The sequence below is a fragment of the Carettochelys insculpta genome, chromosome 30 (genome assembly GCF_033958435.1).
Source record: "Carettochelys insculpta isolate YL-2023 chromosome 30, ASM3395843v1, whole genome shotgun sequence".
NCBI classification, from domain to species: Eukaryota; Metazoa; Chordata; order Testudines; family Carettochelyidae; genus Carettochelys; species Carettochelys insculpta.
Genome location: NC_134166.1, coordinates 7984571 through 8005401, shown reverse-complemented (window position 1 = coordinate 8005401; position 20831 = coordinate 7984571). Strand labels below are relative to the sequence as shown.

The following is a 20831-nucleotide window of genomic DNA, read 5'->3' as shown; positions in this document are numbered from 1 at the left end:
GAGAGAGGCCCCACATTAAGGTACTTCTGTGGGCTTTGCTTCACAGTGCCCATGAGCCATGGAAAAGCCTAGACAAGGAGCGTGGGGTTTGATCCTGCAAACAGTGCTTCATTTGATGGACCTGTCCCCTCCCAGCGATGTCACACAGTCTGATCGATGCTATGACCTGGGACATCATCAGGACCACCATCACCTTGTAGTTAACGCCTGGGTCTGCATAATCTGCTGGCTTGATCCAAAGCCAGCTGAGGCCAATGGCCTGACTCCCGTCACAGTGGCTGTTCTTCCGAATCCCAACCACACAAAACCCCAGCTATCTTCAGCCCAAATCGTTTTACACGCGGTGGGTGAAAAAAGATCTCTTAGAAAACGGAGATTTAGGAAATCATTCCTCTTGTAAACAACTCCTGCTCCATAAAAACACCAGACCTAAGAAAATTAGAATTTGCTGCTTTGCAAAAATAGCCTTATCAATAAAACCAGCCTTTTATTATATTAACTTTATACAATATAGATATTTTGTTAGGAGTAAAAACGTGTTGGGTTTAAAACCCTGAGAATTTCAGGAGGAAGTGGGGGGGTTCTTCCCAGCAGGGGGCAGCAGAGAGCACAGACAACTTTTCTACAAAGCTGCACTTTCTCGTCAATTACTGGAGGTGAATAAGGAAAGCAACAGCATGGGCTGGGGAGAAGGGTCTCCCTCTCGCTCCGCTGGCTAGAAGCAAAGGCAGACATTTAAAAATAGATCTCGTGTTATCAAAACAAAGGAGCAGTCATGCAGTACTTTAAAGACTAACACAATAATTTATTAGGTGATGAGCTTTCATGGGACAGACCCACTTCTTCAGATCTACAGCCTCACCAGAACAGACTCAATAATAAAGCACAGAGATCCAAAACTTGTTATCAAGGTTGACAAATCAGAAGAGCAGAGGGACGGCGGGTGTGCGTGTGGGGGCGGGGTGGAGAAGTTAAGAGTTACATAAAACATCGAAGTACGTAAGAGAGTCCTTACAATGGGTGAGGTAACATTCATATTCAAATCTGACACATTAACATGTGGCTTGAACAGAGACAGCAATTACCTGACCCACTATATACTTCGATGTTTTATCTAACTCTTAACTCCCCACCTGCATCCCACCCCCACTCTTCTGATTTGCCAACCTTGATAGCAATTTTTGGACCTCTGTGCTTTATATATTAGTCTGTTCAGTGAGGCTGTAGATCTGAAGAAGTGGGTCTGTCCCACGAAAGCTCATCACCTAATAAATTATTTTGCTAGTCTTTAAAGTGCTCCATGACTGCTGTTTTGTTTTGACAGAATACAGACTAACATGGCTACCTCTCCATCTCTGTGTTATGTACAACTCTGATTTTAAAACAGCTTGGTTAAAAATTCTCCTGCCACAAATCTGTGAGGAGACCAAAGAAACAGAAATAAAAATGAGGTATTTGAACTACCCGGGCCGGCCTCTAGATTCTCGTCACTGGAGTAATACGGTGGGCAGCATATTTTCCTTGGCCCTGACTCTATTACAGTGAAAGCTAGTGATCCTCTTGGTCTCCGTGCCCCTGGGGTCTTGGGGCTTCTCCCCAGTAATACTTTGCACATCTGTAGCACCTGCCAGCTGAGGTCCTCAAAGAGCTTCACGAGGTTATTTACGTATCACCCCACCACCCCGGGGAACGGGGAGGGGGTCTCTCTCCCCCCTGCATTGTAGAGAAAGGAACAAGGCCTGAAGAAAGGGGCAGTGACTTGCTCAGGTTGGTGACAGAGGCAGGCATGGAACCCAGGAGTCCTGGCTCCCAGATGTCACTCTGATTCCCTGGCCACAATGCTCCAATATGCTATTTGGGACCAAAGGGGAGGCAGCAGGTTCTCATTTGGTCCAACCCCCTCCCTCCCCGACCTCCCATCCTGGAGTGGGGAGATGCCACAGACCAGGGGAGATGGGAGACGGTCTCGGGGCTCCCAGGGGCTCATTCTGCCGCTGCTCCCTGGAGCTCGCACTCGGAGCTGAAGAGCTCTTTGTAGAGTGGGGGGAACACGGCGTGGACGATGATGGGGTACATCTGCCGGAAGGACCGCAGCTTCTCCATGTGCTGGTAACACAGACTGCGCAGCTTCCCTTTGGGCGGCAGCTGGAGGGGAGACAGGCAAGCGGTATAAACATGGAGCGCTGGGCACAGACCGCCCCTGCCCCTCCAAGGCCCAACGCGGCTCTCCATCGCCACTCACAGCCAGCCAGGGACCCAGCGCCGCTCGGTGGGCGACATGAGTTCCGAAGGGCTCAGCTGCATCAGGCAGCAACTGCTCTGGCAGGGCCGGGGGCATCTGTGAGCTCTTGTGATGCTGCGGCACACTTGCACTCTGCTGCCCCCTGCTGGTGGGTGAGCATGAGCATGAACCCCCTCGTGGAACCCTCCGCTTATAGATCTTCTGCAAATAGTTGCATAATTACCCAGAATCCTCTCGTGGGAGCCCCTGGTGTCCCACCTGAGCACGTCGTCTGCCTGGTACAAGTATCCCCCTCCTTGGTGACCCAGCTCCCAAGCCACATGGTGCACATGAAACCAAATACGGACCCAGCGGCCCAGGCCCCCGGCTCCATGTTACTGAACACAAGGTCCTGGCTCTGAGCAGCTCCTTCCAGCACAGGAGTGCTGGGGACGTGCTAGCTCCACAGCTGGGCTCAGGAAAGGGACCCAAACGCAGGCCCTCAAGCAAGGACACTGGAACAGATGGGAGGGAGGGCCCCCAGGGTGCCCTGCTTTTAAAAGAGGGAAGGCATAGCCCTCCCCCTTTTTTTTGGCCATAACAGCAAATGACGAGGGAGGGAGTGTACAGGAGTGAGCCGGGGCGGGGTCTGGAGGTAGGGTGGGGTCTTGAAATGGGCGGTGCAAGGGTGGAGCCTCCAGGGAAGCATCTGGGGGAGGCATGAAGGGGTGGGGCATTTGGGGCAGCCCAAGGGGAGTGGAAGGGTCTTTTCAGGAGCCTGTGGCTCCCCCAACTTTGAGGGCACTCTTGCCCCTCCTGCCCTCTAGCCCTGGGCTTCGCAGCCCCGAGCAGGGCCCTATGTTGGTAGCGTGCATGGGCTGGAGCAGAGGCACCAGCACCCATGGGGCTGTGCACCTACCTTGGCCAGGATGCCTTCTCGGTGGGTTTTCCGTAGCATGTGTTTAAAGGCCAGTTCCAGGTTATTCTGGAGCCTCTCCACCCTGTCCTTCTCCTGCAGCCACGGCCGACCTGCACCAGGACAGGAGATTGCAGTGAGGAGCACAGACTATGCCCAGCTGGGGGTGGGAGGGTCATGTCTCTCGACCCATGACCGCCTGGCCTTGTGGGCTTCCTGAACATCGTCGTGCTGCACGACAGCTTGAGATGCAGGATGGACAGAGCTCAGCCTGCTGCAGTCAGACCAGGCTGGCTGAGCACCTGCTGTGGTCTGTGCCCCTTTACACTGGGGCTGAGGACCACAACAGTGTCTGTCCAGTCATGAACGCCCCACCATGGCAGCAGAGATCTGCAGAACTTTCACCTGGTGTGGAGTTTTCAGCCCTGGCCAAATGCAAGTTAGCGGCCTCCCCAGGGGACTGGAGTGACATCTCACCCTCTGTGATAACCCTCTGAGCCCCCTGGGCCCTGACCATGGAGGGTTCGTGGCCTGCAGGGAGCAGCAGGACGAGAAGGGATGATTCTAAAACCTATCAATCTCTCCCTGATCCCACGCACAGGGACTGGGGGGCAAGAGGGGCCCCTCTCAGCACAGACCTGGAAATGGGCACCTTGGAGAGAAACTCAGCCCCTTGCCCATCTGTGCTGGCCGGGGAGCAGAGGACACCAGATTCAGGAGGGAACAGGCTGCGGTGGGGCGGTGGGGGGGCTGTTGAACATTTTCCATCGGTTTTTGATGGTGTTTATGGACAGGAATTTTGTCATTAAAATTATATTTCATCAGTCAAAACGGACCACTTGAAAACTTCAGTTTACAACACTGCCATGGCACCTCTTTGGAATGATGGGTTTGGGACCTCAGCTGTGTACTCTCCTTTGGGGACCTGGTTCTCTGGCTGGACTACATTTCCCATGAGGCCTCCCTTTAGCAAGCAACAACATGGTGCATCATGGGAGTTGTAGTCCAGGCACAGAGCCTGCCCTACAGTGGAGAATGGCCGCGTGAGATACTCAAACTGTAACTCCCAGAAGGCACTGCAGTACTACTATCAAGTGAAATATTTCTGGGGTGCAGAGGGGTTCATCAGAAAGTCTTCATTTCCCACAAGAACACCCCTCCCTCCCCCCGTTCTGACAAGCTCTCTCAGGCAGCTGTTTGGCAATTAACATCAGGTACCCCCCCATGACTGGGGCCGCAGCCCTGGGACTGGGGGCAGCGGCGGGCACTTACTTGAGTTGATGAGCACCAGGGCGGTGAAGAGGGCAATCTCGTGCTCGGAGAAGTGCAGTGAGCACAGGCTGTGAGCGAAGTCGAAGATGGAGTTGATCAGCTCATTGCACCCTGGGAAACGGAGCACAGCCATCAGTCCTCCTCAGCTTCCTCCTGGGCCCCCCCGCCTGCCACCAGCGCCACCCCGAGGCAGGATTAGTCCTCCTCCCTAACCAGACCCCAACAGACATCGCCGACCACATGATCCCAGGGGCCTCCTGAGGAGCCTCCCAGGACCAGCTCTCCCTACCCCATGGGGCTGGAAGGCCAGGCTAGTCCCCAGTGCGCCCTTAGTGCCACTCAGACCACGGCTGCCCTCTCGCCACAGCCCCACGGAGCAGCAGAGCAGAGCTGCTGCAGCACTTCAAAGGGGCCCAGGGTGCTGGTAGGCCGAGCTCCGGGCCCCTTTAAAACACTGGGCCCTGAGGCAACTGCTCCCTCTGCGCCCTCCCATTGGCAGCCCTGGCCCAGTCAGAACCCCAAGCACTAGGCACTGCCAGACCCGCAGTAGATGGTGGTCTGAGAAACCTACAGTCTAAGCCACCATTGGCTGGGAATCTATTTGGGCCTTAGTGCCGCAAACTGGATTTGAACCAGGGACCTAGAAAGGAAAAGGCCCAACAGCTGGTTGCCAACCCGTCCCTCCTAGACTGGCTGAGCATAAATCAAAGTCACTGCTCCGGAGTGATCAGCACAGAGCTTCACTCTAGATATGATCCGTGTTCCCTGCAAGCTGAGCACTCAGGCAGCCACACTGGAGAGATTCAGGTGCCACCCAGCTCATTCGCAGCGCGCCCACAGCTTGGGTTTCTCTTGGCGGTGCACATAGGCACATGCTTCAGTGCACCTAACAAAATTTATTCTGTGCATGGGTGGAAAAATTAAAGGGAGTGTTGGGTGTGACCCAACCCAGTTGTCTTCTGCAGGGCTTTAGCAGGCAGCACTGGCTGCTCCAGCTGGAAAGGATCCATCACGTCCATCTGCCGAGATTAGCTCTGCAGACATTTGTACTGGCTGCTGGCAGCAAGACACCTGTGTTTGCCAAGTGGAGGCATTGCACTGGTGGGGCGCTGGCCAGAACCTGCTGCATTCGAATTGCAGCCACTCCTTAGTGCAGCCTAATTTCCTTAGAGAAAAGTCTCCTGCCTGCAAATTTCTGACTCAAAGACAAACAAAACAGTCAAATTCCCAGCTTCAGTAGGGTCCCTTACAAGGGGCAAGAAGCTTCCTGACAGCTGCATGATAAAGGGCAGCAGGGTCCCACAAACAAGCGATCAAGGTGTGATGTTACTGGATTTTAAGATGAACATGCAAAGCATTGAGAAGTCCTGGGGCACCTTATACACTAACATTTTTTGGAGCATGAGCTTTCATGGGCAAAGACCCGCTTTGTCAGATGCATCTGCCATAGCCACATCTGATGAAGTGGGTCTTTGCCCACTAAAGTTTATGCTCCAAAATAGCTGTTAGTTTATAAGATGCCCCAGGACTTCTTGTTTTTTTGGATACAGACTAACCCGGCAACCCCTCTGATGCATGCAACCCATTGTTGGAACCACTGTCCCAGGTTCACAGGCAACATTATGCCAAGTGGACCAGTAGGTCAAGCATCTACTGACAGCTGGTGATTCACTGAATCTCTCTATATGGCTCAGCTGTTTCTATTGTTTTCATATGCAAAGTTATAGGCCCTGGCTCTGTGCTGGTGTTTCTGGGAGACCACAAGAGGAGCTGTGGCAACCTATTGTGAAAGGGTTCCCAGTCCGATGAAGCCGTACTTGATTTATCAGACTCCAGTCCACATCTGAGCAGACAGGCAATTGCGGGTTGCCCCAAGAAAGGACACGGACGGCAAACATCTTCACAAAAGGAAGCGCTCCTGAGACTTTTCAGATGGCAGCCTACTCCCCCGCTGCTGCACGCTTGCATGGAGAACTTTGTGCCTGATGAAGGTGATTTGGTTGCTTTCGCAGTTTCCCTCTCCCCCTATTCTTTCTTTCTTTTGATTCACGAGCCTTTAGATTTTAGACTCTAAAGAACTGGCCCAGTGTACTCTTTTGGGTAAGATCCACGGTGTACATTGACCTGGGGATGTGGAACCAGAAGACCCTGTTCCGATTTGGTGAGATTGGTTTTTCACAACCTTTCATCTGTGCAAGGAGGGATGCTAGTTGTGGCACAAGGGAACTGCTGGCGTGACTTCTTGCTGGCCAGTGTGGTGACCCAAATGTCCCGTGTGACTGTGTGGGTGTCCAATAGTGGAGGATCCCCAGTCTGGGGCTGTCGGTAGCCCTGTGTAAGCGATTTGCCTCACTGGGGCAAACTTGTAGGGAACACCCTGAGCTGCGACACGGTGGAGGGGACCTTGCACCCTGGCTCTGCTGCCGACACCCCGGCACAAACACACACAGCAGCCCAGCGCGGGAACCCTGGGAGAGGCCAAGCACTTCTGCAAACCTGGCTGCTTCATTTCACTCCCTCAACAGGAACCAAAGGTCTGTCTGAAAATCTCAGTCTCCTGCTCTGTGCCTCAGTTTCCCCATCTGTACAAGGACAACCATCGCGCCCGTGTCCCTTCAGGCTGGGAGTGCTGTGGGGCAGGGACCATCTCCTGCATGGTGCCTGGGCACATGGGAGCCACTGGGCTGTACTGGGACACCATGACTAACATACCAAGTGATTTGAAGAGCTCCGGGCCCGCGTATTTGCCCTCGAAGAAGACCGTCCTGTTCTCTGAATTAAAGGCACGGCACATTCGCACCAGGACCACTTCCATGGCGCCTGCGAAAACAGAGCCAGGTGGCGGGGAGGGTGCAGGGAGAGAAGAAATTATAAATAGAAGCAGAAAACGCACTCAGCCGAGGTCCCACCACCGCCGCCTTGTTGCATGAAAACAGGCAACTCCAGAGAAGCAAGCTAGCTTCAGGCCTGGTATCTCGCACCCGTCTGGTGACAGGCATAACCTTGGGGACTATGCCCACACTGCCAGATGGGAACCCACTGAGCTAGCCTCCTCTGCTCTCGCGTAGCTACAAATAGCACTGGCAACGCAGTGGCATGGCCATGGGCCAGTAAGGCAGGCACTTGCCAGGGACCGTGGCGGATCAGCCCACCCTGCCATAGTTTCACTGCTCTGTTTAGCCTGCCCGTTAGACAAAAGCTGGCACCAGGATGCCAGTGTGAACTGCAGTCTCTCTCTCATGCTCCCGACTGCATCACAGGCATGGCCCGAGTCTCTCCGGCCCGTCTGGAGCAGCTGGGAAACTTGCAGGGGATGGTGCATCCCAGAGGCATGATCGCAGGCAGAGGACAAGCCACATGTGGGGCAAACCTGGGCACCCAGCAAAGGATGCTCGTGGGTTAGAAACAGCAGCAGAGGGGGCTGAACATCCGAGCACAGCCCCAGGTGCAAACAGCCCCTGCAGGCCGGGCGCTGTGCCTCTGAAGCGAGGGGCTGCTTCCCAGGAAGGTTGTTCTCACTGAGCACTCAAGGGACCCGGTGTGGGTGGGGCAGAGGTGTCCCCGTTGGGCCCTGGCTACAGCAGCCCCAGCCGCATACCTGCTTTCAGAAGCACGATCTGGTCATTTTGGCACAGTTCCATGAAGCCGCCTATCCGCTTGGCAAACTCCACCACGTACTGGATGGCTTCTGTGATGCGGCAGGCACAGAGTTCCCACATCTGCTCCATGGACTGGAAGAGACAAGCCCACGGCTGCATCAGGGGGTATTGCTGGCCCTCAGGCTGTGACCCATCACACCCAGCTGCTCCTTATCCCATCTACCATGGCTGCCCCAAAACCTCATGTGCCCCAGGCCTGGTCCTGGGTGCCTCATGTTCCTGCTCTCCACCAGAGGCTGGGCTCCCTGGTTAAACTACATTTCCCATGATGCACCACAGTCTCCCCTCTTGGCATCATGGGTGTTCCCAGTGCTGCTGGAACGTGGGGAATGAAGTCCAGCCAGGAAGCCCAGTGTAGGGAGGGGGGCAGGGGGCACGAGTCACTGCACGCATATTTCTGAACCGAAATTTTCCTTCCAGGGAGCATTTGTGGGAGGGGTTTTTTGAAGAAAAACTGAAATTTCCCACAGGAAGGGGGCATTTTCCAAGCAAAATTTCACTGAATCAAAAATCCAAGTTTCTGCCCCAAACCAATTCCAAGGAAGTATTTTCAACCAGCCCTCCCCAGACCTTTCTGGGTTTTCATTGCCCTTGGACTGCCTTTGTGAGCCCATGGGTCCTGCCGGGGAACTTAATCCTTGAATCCGCTCCACAGAGGACCAAAGCCCAGCAGTTGCTCGTGCATTAGCCATGTTCCTTTCTTCCCGGCACTGGGCCCAGCGCCGGAGTCTGTCTTGATCCCTGTGCACCTTGACACGGCCACTGCAAATCGCTCCAAAATGACTTGGCCTCATCGGAAAAGCTGATGAATCATTTAGCAAACCAGACCGAGGTTCCCATTTAGTTAATGGGTCATAATTAGCTGCTGAATCAGACAATCTTATTTGCTCCCCTCCACCCCATCCCTTGATTTTACTGCAAAATCCTCATGTGAACTCAGCCGAAGTAGCAGCCACTCATAAACCCTACAAGCCGAAGCCACGATAAACAGTCCAGGGGCCGCATCGGTTCTAGGCAGCAGATGCTAAACCCAAAAGTGCCACAAAAGGTCAGAGACACTGCGTTCTGGGTCAGTCAACCGTCTCCTCTCGCAGCCCGTGCTGAGCTAACCCTGACCGCAAACTTGCTAGGGTTTTCTGCCAGCTAAGAACCCTCTGTCCCCCACAGAACAAGAGGAAACAGATGAAGAGGAACTGGCATCACTTAGGAAGGCAGCTGACAGGCAGCACCTACAGGAATGTCCTTCAAAATGTAACAAGGGCCTGACAGACCTGAACAGAGGAAACCACCCTCTGGACAGAATTTTTAAGCCAACCCTGTAAAATTTCGTATCTTTGCTAGAAAAGATTGGAGATTGGTTTAGAAGGTCTGTAGGGGAACCACCCTGCCCTTCTCTGTTTTAATTCCACAGGTTATTTCTGGGTGGACAGTCTGAGGGTATATCTACACGGCAAAGTTATTCGAAATAAGCTATTCTGGAAGAACGCTTCTGAACAGTTTATTTTGCTGTAACAATGCTACAGCCTCAAATGCATTTCAAAATAGCACTGAGCTATTCTAAAACACAGCATCTGCAGGCAGAGAGCCAATTTGGAAACAGAGCCATTGGACACACTACAGCTTACTCCGAAATAGGCGCTATTCCTTGCAGAATGAGATTTACCCACTTCCAACTACGCCAATTGCTATTTTGAAATAGCGGTTGCATTGCGTGCCTGCTAGGATGGTTATTTTGAAATACCTTTGCTGTGTAGACCCACCCTGATTCTGCTCCTGGTAAAACATGATTCCGTTGGGAACCAGTCGGGCTGCAGGGGGATTGCCCACAGGACTGAAAGTAAATTAGCTGGGATCAGACCTTCAGCTGCATCTTTTGGCCTGAACACGAGAGGGCGCTGCCTCCTCCCCGGTCACTGACCCAGCATTAACTGAGGCAGGAAACAGATGTGGGGGTTCGGAAGCCATCCGGCTGCTTTGCCTAGGTTCCCAGCTGACATGGTTGCCAGCTGGAAGGGAGGTGTTTCGCTCAGCCTCAAGCCCCGTGGGCTGGCTTCCCAGGTGATCCAGCTGCTGGCTTATCCTGTGCTGGGCATCAGGAGCGCTCTGAAGCTACTGAAGGAGCCTTCACTGCCGTCCAGCCCCTGGCCCAAACCATGTTCCTTGTCCCACCTCTCACCTTCTTTTGGTAGCTCCTGACCTCCTCCCACGAGAACATCTCCAGCCTCAGGAGCTGCAAGTCTTCCAGACGCAGCTGGCAGGTCTCCCGGTAGGACTTGAGGACGTTCTGGGTCAGGTGCTCTGTGGATGGCAGGTGGTGAGGCTCAGAAGGGGGCAGTGTGCACCTGTGTGGGGAAAACTGCTACCCCGATTCTCCCTTCAATTTCTTCCGTGGCTTCCTCCACCTATTGCTCTGTGCTGCCAGCCTTGGCATGCAGGGTCCTGTGTGTATAACTACCTGACTCCACGCCCCCACTTCACAGTACAGCACCTAGCAGGGTTGGAACCTCCTGCCTTAAAACCACATCAGTGGGGAAGTAACTCCGCTGGCTGGTAGCAGCAGTAGGCTGTTATCCTCCAATACAGCCCAGCCACAGTGTCAGAAATTACACGAGCTGGGTATTTCTGGGCTCCACATTTCAGGAAAGATGTGGAGAAACTGGAAAGGGTCCAGACAAGAGCAACTAAAGTGATTAAAGGCCTAGAAAATACAACCTATGAGAGAGGATTAAAAGAACTGGGTTTGGTTCGTCTGGAAAAGAGAAGGCTGAGAGGGGACCTGATCACAGCTTTCAAGTACCGAAAAGGGTGTTACACAGAGGAAGGAGAGAAATTATTCTCCTCGGCCGCTGAGGATAGGACAAAAAGCAATGGGCTTAAATTGCCGCACGGGAGGGTCAGGATGGACATTTAGGAAAAACTTCCTAATTGTCAGGGTGGATAATGACTGGAATAAACTGCCTAGGGTGGTTTTAGGATCTCTATTATTGGAGATATTTAAGAACCAGCCGGATAAATATCCAACAGGGATGATCTCGATGGTGCTTGTTCTGCCATGAGGACAGGGGACTGGACTTGATGACCTCTCAAGGTCCCTTCCAGTTCTAATGTTCCAAGGTTCTATGAGAGCCGTCATCTGAGTCATCACAGGAGATCCAACTCAGGGGCAACAAAGGAAGAGCAGCTCTAGCTAAGAGGCTGAGCTCGCAGCTGAGAGTGAAGAATACCTACGTGGATGCTGACCCCTCCACCCTCCTATCACGCTCCGAGTGGGGGATCCCTTGTCCCTGCCCTGGGTGACTCACCGATCTCTGACATGGAGGAATTGGGTGACTCCAGCATGCTGGTGAAGTTGGGGCTTGTGTAGAAGTCGACGGCTTCCCCCATGTCGCCGCGCTTGCCCCCGCCCATGTCCAGCCGGGAGAGGTCAGGTGTCGCCGGCATCTCCAGGGTGTAGAAGACATTGGCCCTACTCTCCATCTTGATCCGCTCGGGACTGTACTCCCTGGCAAAGGGGCCGCGCAGGTTGTCGCTCAGCCGGCTGTGGCCCTTGGCCAGCCCGTTGGGATAAGTCAGAGCCGCCGTCTCATCCGGAGACTGGCTCAGCCGCGCCTGTCCATTCAGGAGCACCGTAGAGCAGGCTGAGGACTCCAGCAGGTCCGGGGAGGAGGCCAGCTTGAGCTGCCCGTTAGCCAGGCCCAGGGAGTAGGCCGGGGCCACCCCCTCGCCACCCTGCTGCTGTTGCTGCAGCTGCTGCAGCTGCTTCTGCACCTCGGCATGGAGGCTGTCCCTCTGCTTCTTGGACATGCGGCCGAACTTGACGGCTAGAAAACAAAAGGGCAGGGTCACGATGTCAGCACATGTTGAGTTGTGGGGTGGAGACCAACCCTGCAGCTGCAGCCGGAGCCAGTCAGAGGAGCACCGGGCTCACTCTGCTGGCCCCAGCCACTCAACCCTTCCACTTCCCAGGAGATCCTGCACGGGCGGCTCCATCTCCTTGGGGAGCCCAGTGGCAGCAGGTCTCACAAGGGGCCACCCACCCACCATGGATTTAGAGGACAGCAGCAGCTGCAAAGTGACTGGCACCAACCAGAGTTCCCCCTAATTTTTTCCATCCATGTGCAGAATAAATTTTCTTATGTCCTCCAAAGCATGTGCGACGTGCACCACCAAAAGGAACACAGGCTGCTGGCTGTGAGCGCTCCGCTAATCAGCTGTACGGCACCTGAGTCTCCCGTGGGTGGCCGCCCAAGTGCTCAGCTGCCAGGGAACACTGGTGCCAATGGGAGGTGAGGGAGCTGCCAACTTTGACAGTGATGGAAACCCACCAGGTTTGTCTTGATTGAAGGACTGCTAAGCAGGGGGTCTGGCCAGCACTTGGGTGGGATGGGTGGCACACCTAGGGCGGTGCAGCCGGGGGAGACGACCTAACAGGGGGGCTTCCGCCCAACAATCAATAACCAATTTCCACCTCTCCCCTCCAGCAGCAAAGCACACCTAGCAGAGGGGATGTGACCTGGATTGCTAGCGAGTCCTGGGCATTCTCCCTGGAGCAGGCTGCTGGTCATACCCTCATTCAGGTCATTTACACTCTGCCCCACCGTTCCGATCCCTTTCACCCCTTGCCCTAGCCTGCAAGACAACGCTCATCTGCGGCTGCTTAAACCTCTCCCACAACCCACCCCAGAGGTGGCTGCATTTCAGAGACAATGTCAAATGCTTTGAGATCTTTGGGGACGAAAAGTACCAAAGGAGCAATCTGCAGACTCCCCACCACACTACCACCAGAGGCTCCCCTCCTACCATGTGCTCCTTCCCCTCCAGCAAGCTGGGGAAGGCGGGGGTGTGTGTGACCAGTGTTCTCTGGAAGCTGAGTGCTTGGGTGACTGCCCAGAAGAGTCGGGTGCTGCCCAGCTGATTAGCAGAGTGCCCACAGCCAGGTTTCTATTGGTAGTGCACATCCATGGTGCACATGACAAAATTTATTCCACCCATGGATGGAAAATAGAGAACGCAGGGTACGACCCCCAGCCCGAGACCCTTGAGCTAAGGAACAGAACAGGACCTGGCGGTGTCCCCAGGGTGGGGGCGGCTATCTCAGGATCTCAGTGTGCTTGCTTGGGAGCGGGGACGACTGCATGTGGTCGTGTGGGTCTGTATGTGGTCGCGTGCCGGAGCAGGAGCCTCATCTACCCAGCTGCAGAGAAGAACCGCGGTTGCAGCAGGCGGCTGATCATGTGTGCCACGTGGTCAGGCTCTCGGGCTCTCTCAAGCGACCTACATACTCACCACCGAGACACACCAACCTCGAGACCTGAGCTACTTTTTCCATCCTCCTTGGATTGGCCTGGCGGGTGGGGCGTGTACTTTTTTGTCACTTTCACTCTCCTTCTGGTTTAAGTCCCCCCCTCGGTCCCCACACCAGGCTCAGGGCTGCATGCTGGCAGTGCTACCAAACCAGCCTGAACCCGAGTTCTGTGCACCTCTCTTTCACTTCCTTTGGCCTCCGCTTCTGGCTTTTAGCTCCGCTGATAACCCCCAGCCGGAGGATTCCTGCTTTGCAGAGGACTCTGGTGTTGCCTTCAGAATGGAACATTTTTACGATGGGGGAAGGAAGGGTGGTACTTGTCCTCTCCGGGCTGGGAAGGAACTCCTGGTCCCTGCTCATACCCCGGCTGTGCGAGAATTCTGGTGGGGATGAGTTCCCATTGGCTGTCTTCTGTAAACTCCACCCCCACGTCACACAGGGGGCGGGGCCAGAGGAGCTAAGCCTGGCTGGCACGCGAGCCACCATCGGAGGCTCTGAAGAGGGTCTTATTATTTAGGCCAGGTCTACACTAGACCTTAAAGTCGATCACAGATATGCACTTCCGGCTACAGCAATTGCATCGGTAGAATCAACACAGGATCGACTTACCCAGCCGTCCTCACTGGGGAAGTCGATGGGAAAAGCTCTCCCCTTACTCCTTGCGAAACTGAGGAGATCGACCTTGACTGGGTTGATCTACCAGGTTGTACAGATGTACCCTCAGTTGGCCCCCTAGTTCAGGCTAACCTGTGACTCATGAGACCCAGGTTCAATTTCCGGCTTGCTCAGAGTAGGTAGCAGAGCAATGGCTCTGTGCCTCAGTTTCCCCATCTGCACAATAGGGATAACAGCATAGACAAAAGGCCCTGCTAGGCTGCCACGAGTTCTTCTGGGGGTGCTTCCAACCTGCAGAGCAGCACACAAGGCAAAGGGTGGGTCCCTGTGCCTACATGCCCAGTGAGAGGCCAGGCCTCATCCGCACCTGCCGGCGATGTGGCTTAGCCTATTCCCTACTGAGCTTTCTCAAGAGGGCACCAATGGACTGGTGAAAGGAGCCAGCTCCCCTTTGTCCATCATCCTGAGTTCTTGATGGTAAATGGCTCATGGTCAAAGACAAACATTTCTGCAGAAAACAAATATTTTGATGCAATTTTTCAGTTTTTTAAGCCAAAAATTGTACATGTTTTGGTCAAAAACTGAACATTTCTGGTTAAAATGTTTCACTTTCACCACCAACAAAACTTTTTACTGAAAACCACATTTTAAAAACAAGTTTTAGGTTTTGGGTAAAAATCCCAAAGAGCAGCTGGGACCAGCCACTTGTCAGAGATGGGAGACTGGATTAGATGGTGTAAAGGAGAGAAGCAAAAGATATATGAGTATTTTTAAAGTCAGAGCCAGGTGTTTTTAACTTCAGGACACATGAAATGAGTCAAAGCAGAGACCTTAGAGGTGGGAGACAACAGCTGTTTTAACAGGGACCCCTCAACCCAGCAGGGAAATGCAGTCACTTCTGGGGTGCGGCGCAGCAGCTGTTTTAAACATCTTACCATCTCGGGACATCCCCAGGCTGAGGCATTTCTGTAGCCGGCAATGCTGGCAGCGGTTGCGGCTCGTCCGGTCAATCAGGCAATTCTGCTGACGGGTGCAGGAGTATGTCACGTTACCCTGCTGGCTTCTGCGGAAAAACCCCTGAAACAAGAGGATGGGGGTTCGGAGTGGGGAGAGAGAAACTGACCCCGGCAAAGTCACTGCAGTGGCTCAGCGGCTTCTGCGTGAAGCCAGTTCGGGGTGGCTGTGCCCGGGGAGGAGGAGCCTCTGAGGCATAAAATCAACACAGCAGCTCATTGGCCCAAGGGCCGAATGGGGCACGATGGGTGGATCTCTGCTCCAATGTGGCAGTGATGGGCCCAGGGAGGGCACATCTGCTTGGCTCAGTGTTCCCTGTAAGCTGAGCCCTTGGGCCGTCACACAGGAGAGATTCAGATACTGCCCAGCTGATTGGCAGAGTGCCCACAGCCACCAGCATGTGTTTCTACAATGGTGCCCACCTGCACATGCCTTGATGCACATAAAATTTGTTCTGCCCACGGATGGAAAGAAATAGAGGAAGCACTGATCAGAACTTTGTTTTAATGAAGTTGCTGGGGCTGGCGTCAGAATTTCTGGGGTTTGGGTCTGAAGCCCAAACCCCATCACCTGGGGACAAAGCCCAAAGTCCTCAGCCATGGTAAGCAGGGCCAGACCTGCAGGCAGATGCTGGGCTGCATCTGCTCCTGGACGCCTTTTGGGGGTGCTGTTCCCAGGCTCTGGATGGGGAGGCACCATGGGAATTGGGAAGGAATCCCATGCCCCCGGGGCAGAGAATGGGCACGCTGGTGCCAGGAGATGGCTTGGGGGCGTAGCTGTGGGGCCCTGCTCACCTTGCAGCCTTCACAGGTGATGACCCCATAGTGAATCCCGGATGATTTGTCTCCGCAGATCTTACACGGGATCACTTCTATTTGTGCTGAGAAGAGAAAGAGAGAGCGCGAGCGGGTGAGCAGGGGCTGGAATGCGCTGCTCCCTGCCTGCGCTGGTCTGGCTCTTTGGTACTGCTGCCTCATACCAGCCGGACAAGGTGTGGGGTGGCAGGAACAAGGACTCCTGGGTTCCAGTCCCTGCTGTGAGAGGGGAGTGGGGGCCAATGGTTAGAGCCGGGCGGGGGGGAAGAGGGGCAAGACCGGGTCAGGGCTCCTGGGTTTTATTGCACATACAAGCTCAGTGAGCCCAGCGGGGTGAAGCCATTTAAGGGACAGCAGAGCTGGTCCCTAAATGGCTCAATCAGGTGCCAGGAGAGTGGGTGGAGCCTTCCTGGGAACAAAGGGGCCAAGAGCGAGGAGGAACCCCCAGGACAGTGCTGAGGGTTGCACAGTTTGCCCACACAGGGGCGCCCTCATCTCACATTTACTCCTAAGATCAGATGCCGGGGCACAGGCAGGCGCTCACCCAGTGGGATACCGATTCACAGGGATCGCACAGCAGTAACCCAGCCAGCAACTAGCTGCTGTGGCCATCACTCAGAGCACATGTGCTACTCCCGCCTCTGCCATCCAGTCAGCCAGCAAGTTCAGCAGGGAGAGGGAAGCAGAGCCTGGCCACAGTCCCAGCAGCCTTGGAAGGGAAGGAGATGGAATGGGGTCAATTACCCAGATGGGGAAACTGAGGCACAGGGCAAAGGCAAGGAGGTGATCAAATCCAATCCCCTGCCCTCATGGCAGGACCAAGCACCACCTAGACCATCCCTGATAGACGTCTGTCTAACCTGCTCTTAAATATCTCCAGCGATGAAGATTCCACAACCTCCCTCAACAATTCCAATGTTTAACCATCCGGGAAGGACGTTTTTCCCTCACGTCCAACCTAAACCCCCCTTGCTGCAGTTTCAGCCTGTTGCTTCCTTACTTCCCTCCTTTCTGTAACAACATTTTAGGTACTTGAAAGTTGTTATCTCCTCCCCTCCCAGGCTTTTCTTTTCTACGCTAAACAAACCCAGTTCTTTCAGTCTTCCCTCAGAGCTCAAGTTCTCTACACCCTTAATCATTTTGACAGGTATCAGAGGGGGAGCCGAGTTGGTCTGTATCTTCAAAACCAACCAGAAGTCCTGGGGTACTTTGTAGATTCACAGATATTTTGGAGCATCAGCTTTCATGGGCAAAGACCCACTTCGTCAGAGGCAGTACACAGAGCCTAACAGTCCCGACACCCGGCCTGCTGCTCTAACCACTAGGCAGCTATGCCTTGGTGGCACATCCCTCTGTGTAAAAAAACATTCCCTGATCTGGGCTGTGGAGCAGGCCATATTCGAAGGCCCCGAACTGCAATCTAATGACCGAAGGTGCTGAGTGGCGGGGCTGGCTAGTCTAGGCCAGGGCGTAGCCAGAATGGTGGGGAACCAGCGGGGAAAGCCAGGTGGACACAAGAAGGAGCTGACCTAAGTGGGGTCCCCATCCCTGCCCTCCAGGGGGACCATGGAGAGGACACCACATGGTGGACAGAGCAGGGTGCCAGCTTCCTGCACCATGGGGCAGGAGGCCCATCTGCCAGGGCAGTGCTGCGTCCTGGGAAGGGCTGGCAGCAGACGGGCAACGACCCCTTTGCTCCAGCCCAGGGAGGCTGCCCTGCATATGCTCCGCTCAGTGCCAAGGACCTAGGTAACCTCCCCACACGTGCAGCCCGGTGCTTTTTCTTCCCGGGGCTTATTTATCCAGGCAGAGAAAAGCTCTTCCGCACAGATCAGCAGCCTGCCCTCCCCACCCCACAGAGTTTATCATCACATGGCCAGTTACATAACCCAGAGATCATCTCATAATCCCACAGGGAGGGAGAGGCAGCCAGGCCCACAGGGCCCCTGCTTAACCCCTTGGCAGGCAGTGAACGCCCAGGCACTCTGTTCACCCTGCACCCAGAACCCCCCAACAAGCCTCTGTGCATCCAGGTCTCCCCCCCCGCCGCCCCCACACACACGGCTCCTGCTGGGCTGAGGCTGCCCAGCCACACCTGGTGCGCCTGGCAGGGAAAGGCAGGGCCACAGGGTTTTCCTGGGGCAGGGCCAGCCCTAGTACTGTGTCAGGATCAGTGGCAGCCTCACTGCTGAGTCCTGGTCCTGGGGGAGGTGGGGGCTGCAGGGGGATCTCCCACCTCAATGCAGCCAGTGGCCTGTGCTCCCCACTGCTAGAGGGGTGAGGATCTGGGGATTTGTTAATGCCCTGCCTGTCGCAGACTTCCAGTGTGGCACTGGACGCATCTCTTAAGGCTTGATCTCAAGGGGAGTCTTTCCCCTGATGTAAGATGACAGCGAATAGGGGACTTAATTAGTTCATGCCTCAGTTTCTCCATCCCAAAAAGAAGTTAAGCAGGAAGAGGGGAACAGAGGGTTTGTAAGGCAGGAGATGGGGAATGTGGGCCCTGGGTTCTAAACCAAGCTCTGGGAGGGGAGTGGGGTCTAGGGCTTAGAGCAGGTTGGGGGCCAGGACTCCTGGGTTCTAAACCCAGGTCTGGGAGGAGGCTGTTTAATAGTTAGAGCATCAGGAGCTGGAAATCAAGACTGCTGAGCCTGCAACTCTGGGAAAGGAAGTGAAGGTTAGTGGTTAGGGCAGGGTGCTGGGGCATCGGGCCTCCTGGGATCCAGGCAGAGCTCTGGGAGGGGCTGATCTGACAGGGAAGAGAGCCAGGACAGCGAGTTCTGTCGCCTGCCTCTGGCAGCCGCAAGCATCAAGGGCTTGGTGCCCCTCAGCTGAAAGCCCCGCGCTCAGGGCCGTGCGTAACCACAGCCCCCACCTTCCAGGCCCAACGGCTGCTTTCCCGAGCACCCCCTCCCTGCCGCCACCTCGGGCAGCCGCCTGGCACCAGCCCAGCTCCTGCTCCGCGCTATGCCAGGCGCTCCTTTGGTTTGCTCACCCCCCCAGCCCCAGCGCATCCTGAACCCCGGCGATCGGCTCGTGAAACAAGGGCCAAGAGCTCAGTTCCCTCGTCCCCCCATCGCCTTTGAAACCTCAGCAGGCAGCAGCTCGCCTGACGCTAACCCACAACTGGGACGCACCTCCCACTGAGCAGGAAGGCAGAAACTTCTCCAGAGCACAGCAAGCTCGCAGCCTCCCCTCCGCTGCTCACCACACACCAACAGGTGGAAACCCCTACCTGCCGCTCGCAGGCAGGTAGCAGTAAACAACCCCCTCATACCCGCCCTCCTCCCCCCAACAGGGGAGCGCTAATGGGGCCATGGGGCGGGGGAAGCACCTACATGCTGATACAGTGCTTTAAAGGGGAAGGTCAAGGGTAGCAAATCGCAGGCTTCAGGGCCCTGGCCAGGGCCAGGGTCAGGAAGGGTGCTAAAGAGCCGCCAAGTTGCTTCTTCTAGCCCAGGGGTCTGCAACCTGCAGCTCCAGAGCCACATGCAGCTCTAAGTACTTTTTGAGGCTCCTGAGCTGTGTCTACACGTGCACGCTACTTCGAAGTAGCGGCACTAACTTCGAAATAGCGCCCGTCGCGGCTACACGCGTCGGGCGCTATTTCAAAGTTAACTTCGACGTTAGGCGGCGAGACGTCGAAGTCGCTAACCTCATGAGGGGATCGGAATAGCGCCCTACTTCAACGTTCAACGTCGAAGTAGGGACCGTGTAGACGATCCGCGTCCCGCAGCGTCGAAATTGCTGGGTCCTCCACAGTGGCCATCAGCTGGGGGGTTGAGAGATGCTCTCTCTCTAGCCCCTGCGGGGCTCTATGGTCACCGTGGGCAGCAGCCCTTAGCCCAGGGCTTCTGGCTGCTGCTGCAGCAGCTGGGGATCCATGCTGCAGGCACAGGGTCTGCAACCAGTTGTCGGCCCTGTGTATCTTGTGTTGTTTAGTGCAACTGTGTCTGGGAGGGGCCCTTTAAGGGAGCGGCTTGCTGTTGAGTCCGCCCTGTGACCCTGTCTGCAGCTGTGCCTGGCACCCTTATTTTGATGTGTGCTACTTTGGCGTGTAGACGTACCCTCGCAGCGCCTATTTCGATGTGGTGCCGCGCAACGTCGAAGTTGAACATCGACGTTGCCAGCCCTGGAGGACGTGTAGACGTTATTCATCGAAATAGCCTATTTCGATGTTGGCTTCACGTGTAGACGTAGCCCTGATGGTACAATTGCTAAATAAATAAATAAATAAAAGGGCGAGCGTCCAAAAGCCCAGCAACGAACAACTCATCTCTGAATAGCAAACGATATGTGATCTCCCACGTTGGTTAACTCCCCCTTCACTATGTGCAGTGCATTGTGGGATGTGATACTATTGTTGATAACGCCTTGATTTTGAAAAGGAAACGGAAGCTTACGACATTCCTGCTGGGAAGGGCAACAACACGCATTGTAAGAAAGAAAACTGAAACGAAACGTGAAGTAACGTTGGCATCATTAAAATAGGTTGGGGAGTGAAAGTCGGGAAGACAGGTACAAACACACACACGTGAAGTGTGAGGAAACAGAACATGTAAAGAGTTTCTGAACGTCCTGCAGTAAACGTGTGTTGTGTTGCCAATTCCGGTGTGCGCTCCTCTGAAAAGAGGGGTTACAAAAAGTCTGGTGTGACATTATTTATTAAGGACCGTCTCGTATTCACCTGCATTGCGGCTCTTGACGTACTGATTTTACCAAATTCGAAAAACCTGGCTCTTTTTGCTGTTTTGATTGCCAACCCTTGTTCTAGCCTCTGGCCAACGCAGGATACAGGACTAGTGGAAATCGGGGGCTGCAAGCAGGGCCAGATCCTGGCTTAGATGCATCAGGATGTTTGATCTGCTGTGTCTCGCACTCCCCTTGACATTTGGAGATGTGGCTCAGCAGCAGCAAGAAGCTGGCAGAGCCAGCGGGACAGAACGCTGAGACGCCGAGCTGTGGCTGCGGTGCGATGGACTGACCCTAGTTTGTCCCATGCCCTTCTCCGTGG

General features: G+C 54.8%; 1 protein-coding gene across 2 annotated transcripts in view; it reads right to left on the bottom strand.

Annotated features, from left to right (window-relative positions):
* Positions 1-1231: 1231 nt before the first annotated feature.
* The window catches only part of RORC (RAR related orphan receptor C), a 67222-nt gene continuing 47622 nt past the window's right edge, over positions 1232-20831 (bottom strand). For both annotated transcript variants that reach the window (XM_074980666.1, XM_074980665.1), the window contains 9 exons: positions 15797-15882; positions 14924-15065; positions 11371-11889; positions 10245-10366; positions 8008-8140; positions 7122-7229; positions 4410-4520; positions 3141-3250; positions 1232-2145 (listed from right to left, as the gene is read on the bottom strand). In XM_074980666.1, coding sequence (XP_074836767.1) covers positions 1984-2145; positions 3141-3250; positions 4410-4520; positions 7122-7229; positions 8008-8140; positions 10245-10366; positions 11371-11889; positions 14924-15065; positions 15797-15882 — 1493 coding nt within the window. In that variant the 3' untranslated portion in view covers positions 1232-1983. The remainder of the gene's footprint in view (positions 2146-3140; positions 3251-4409; positions 4521-7121; positions 7230-8007; positions 8141-10244; positions 10367-11370; positions 11890-14923; positions 15066-15796; positions 15883-20831) is intronic.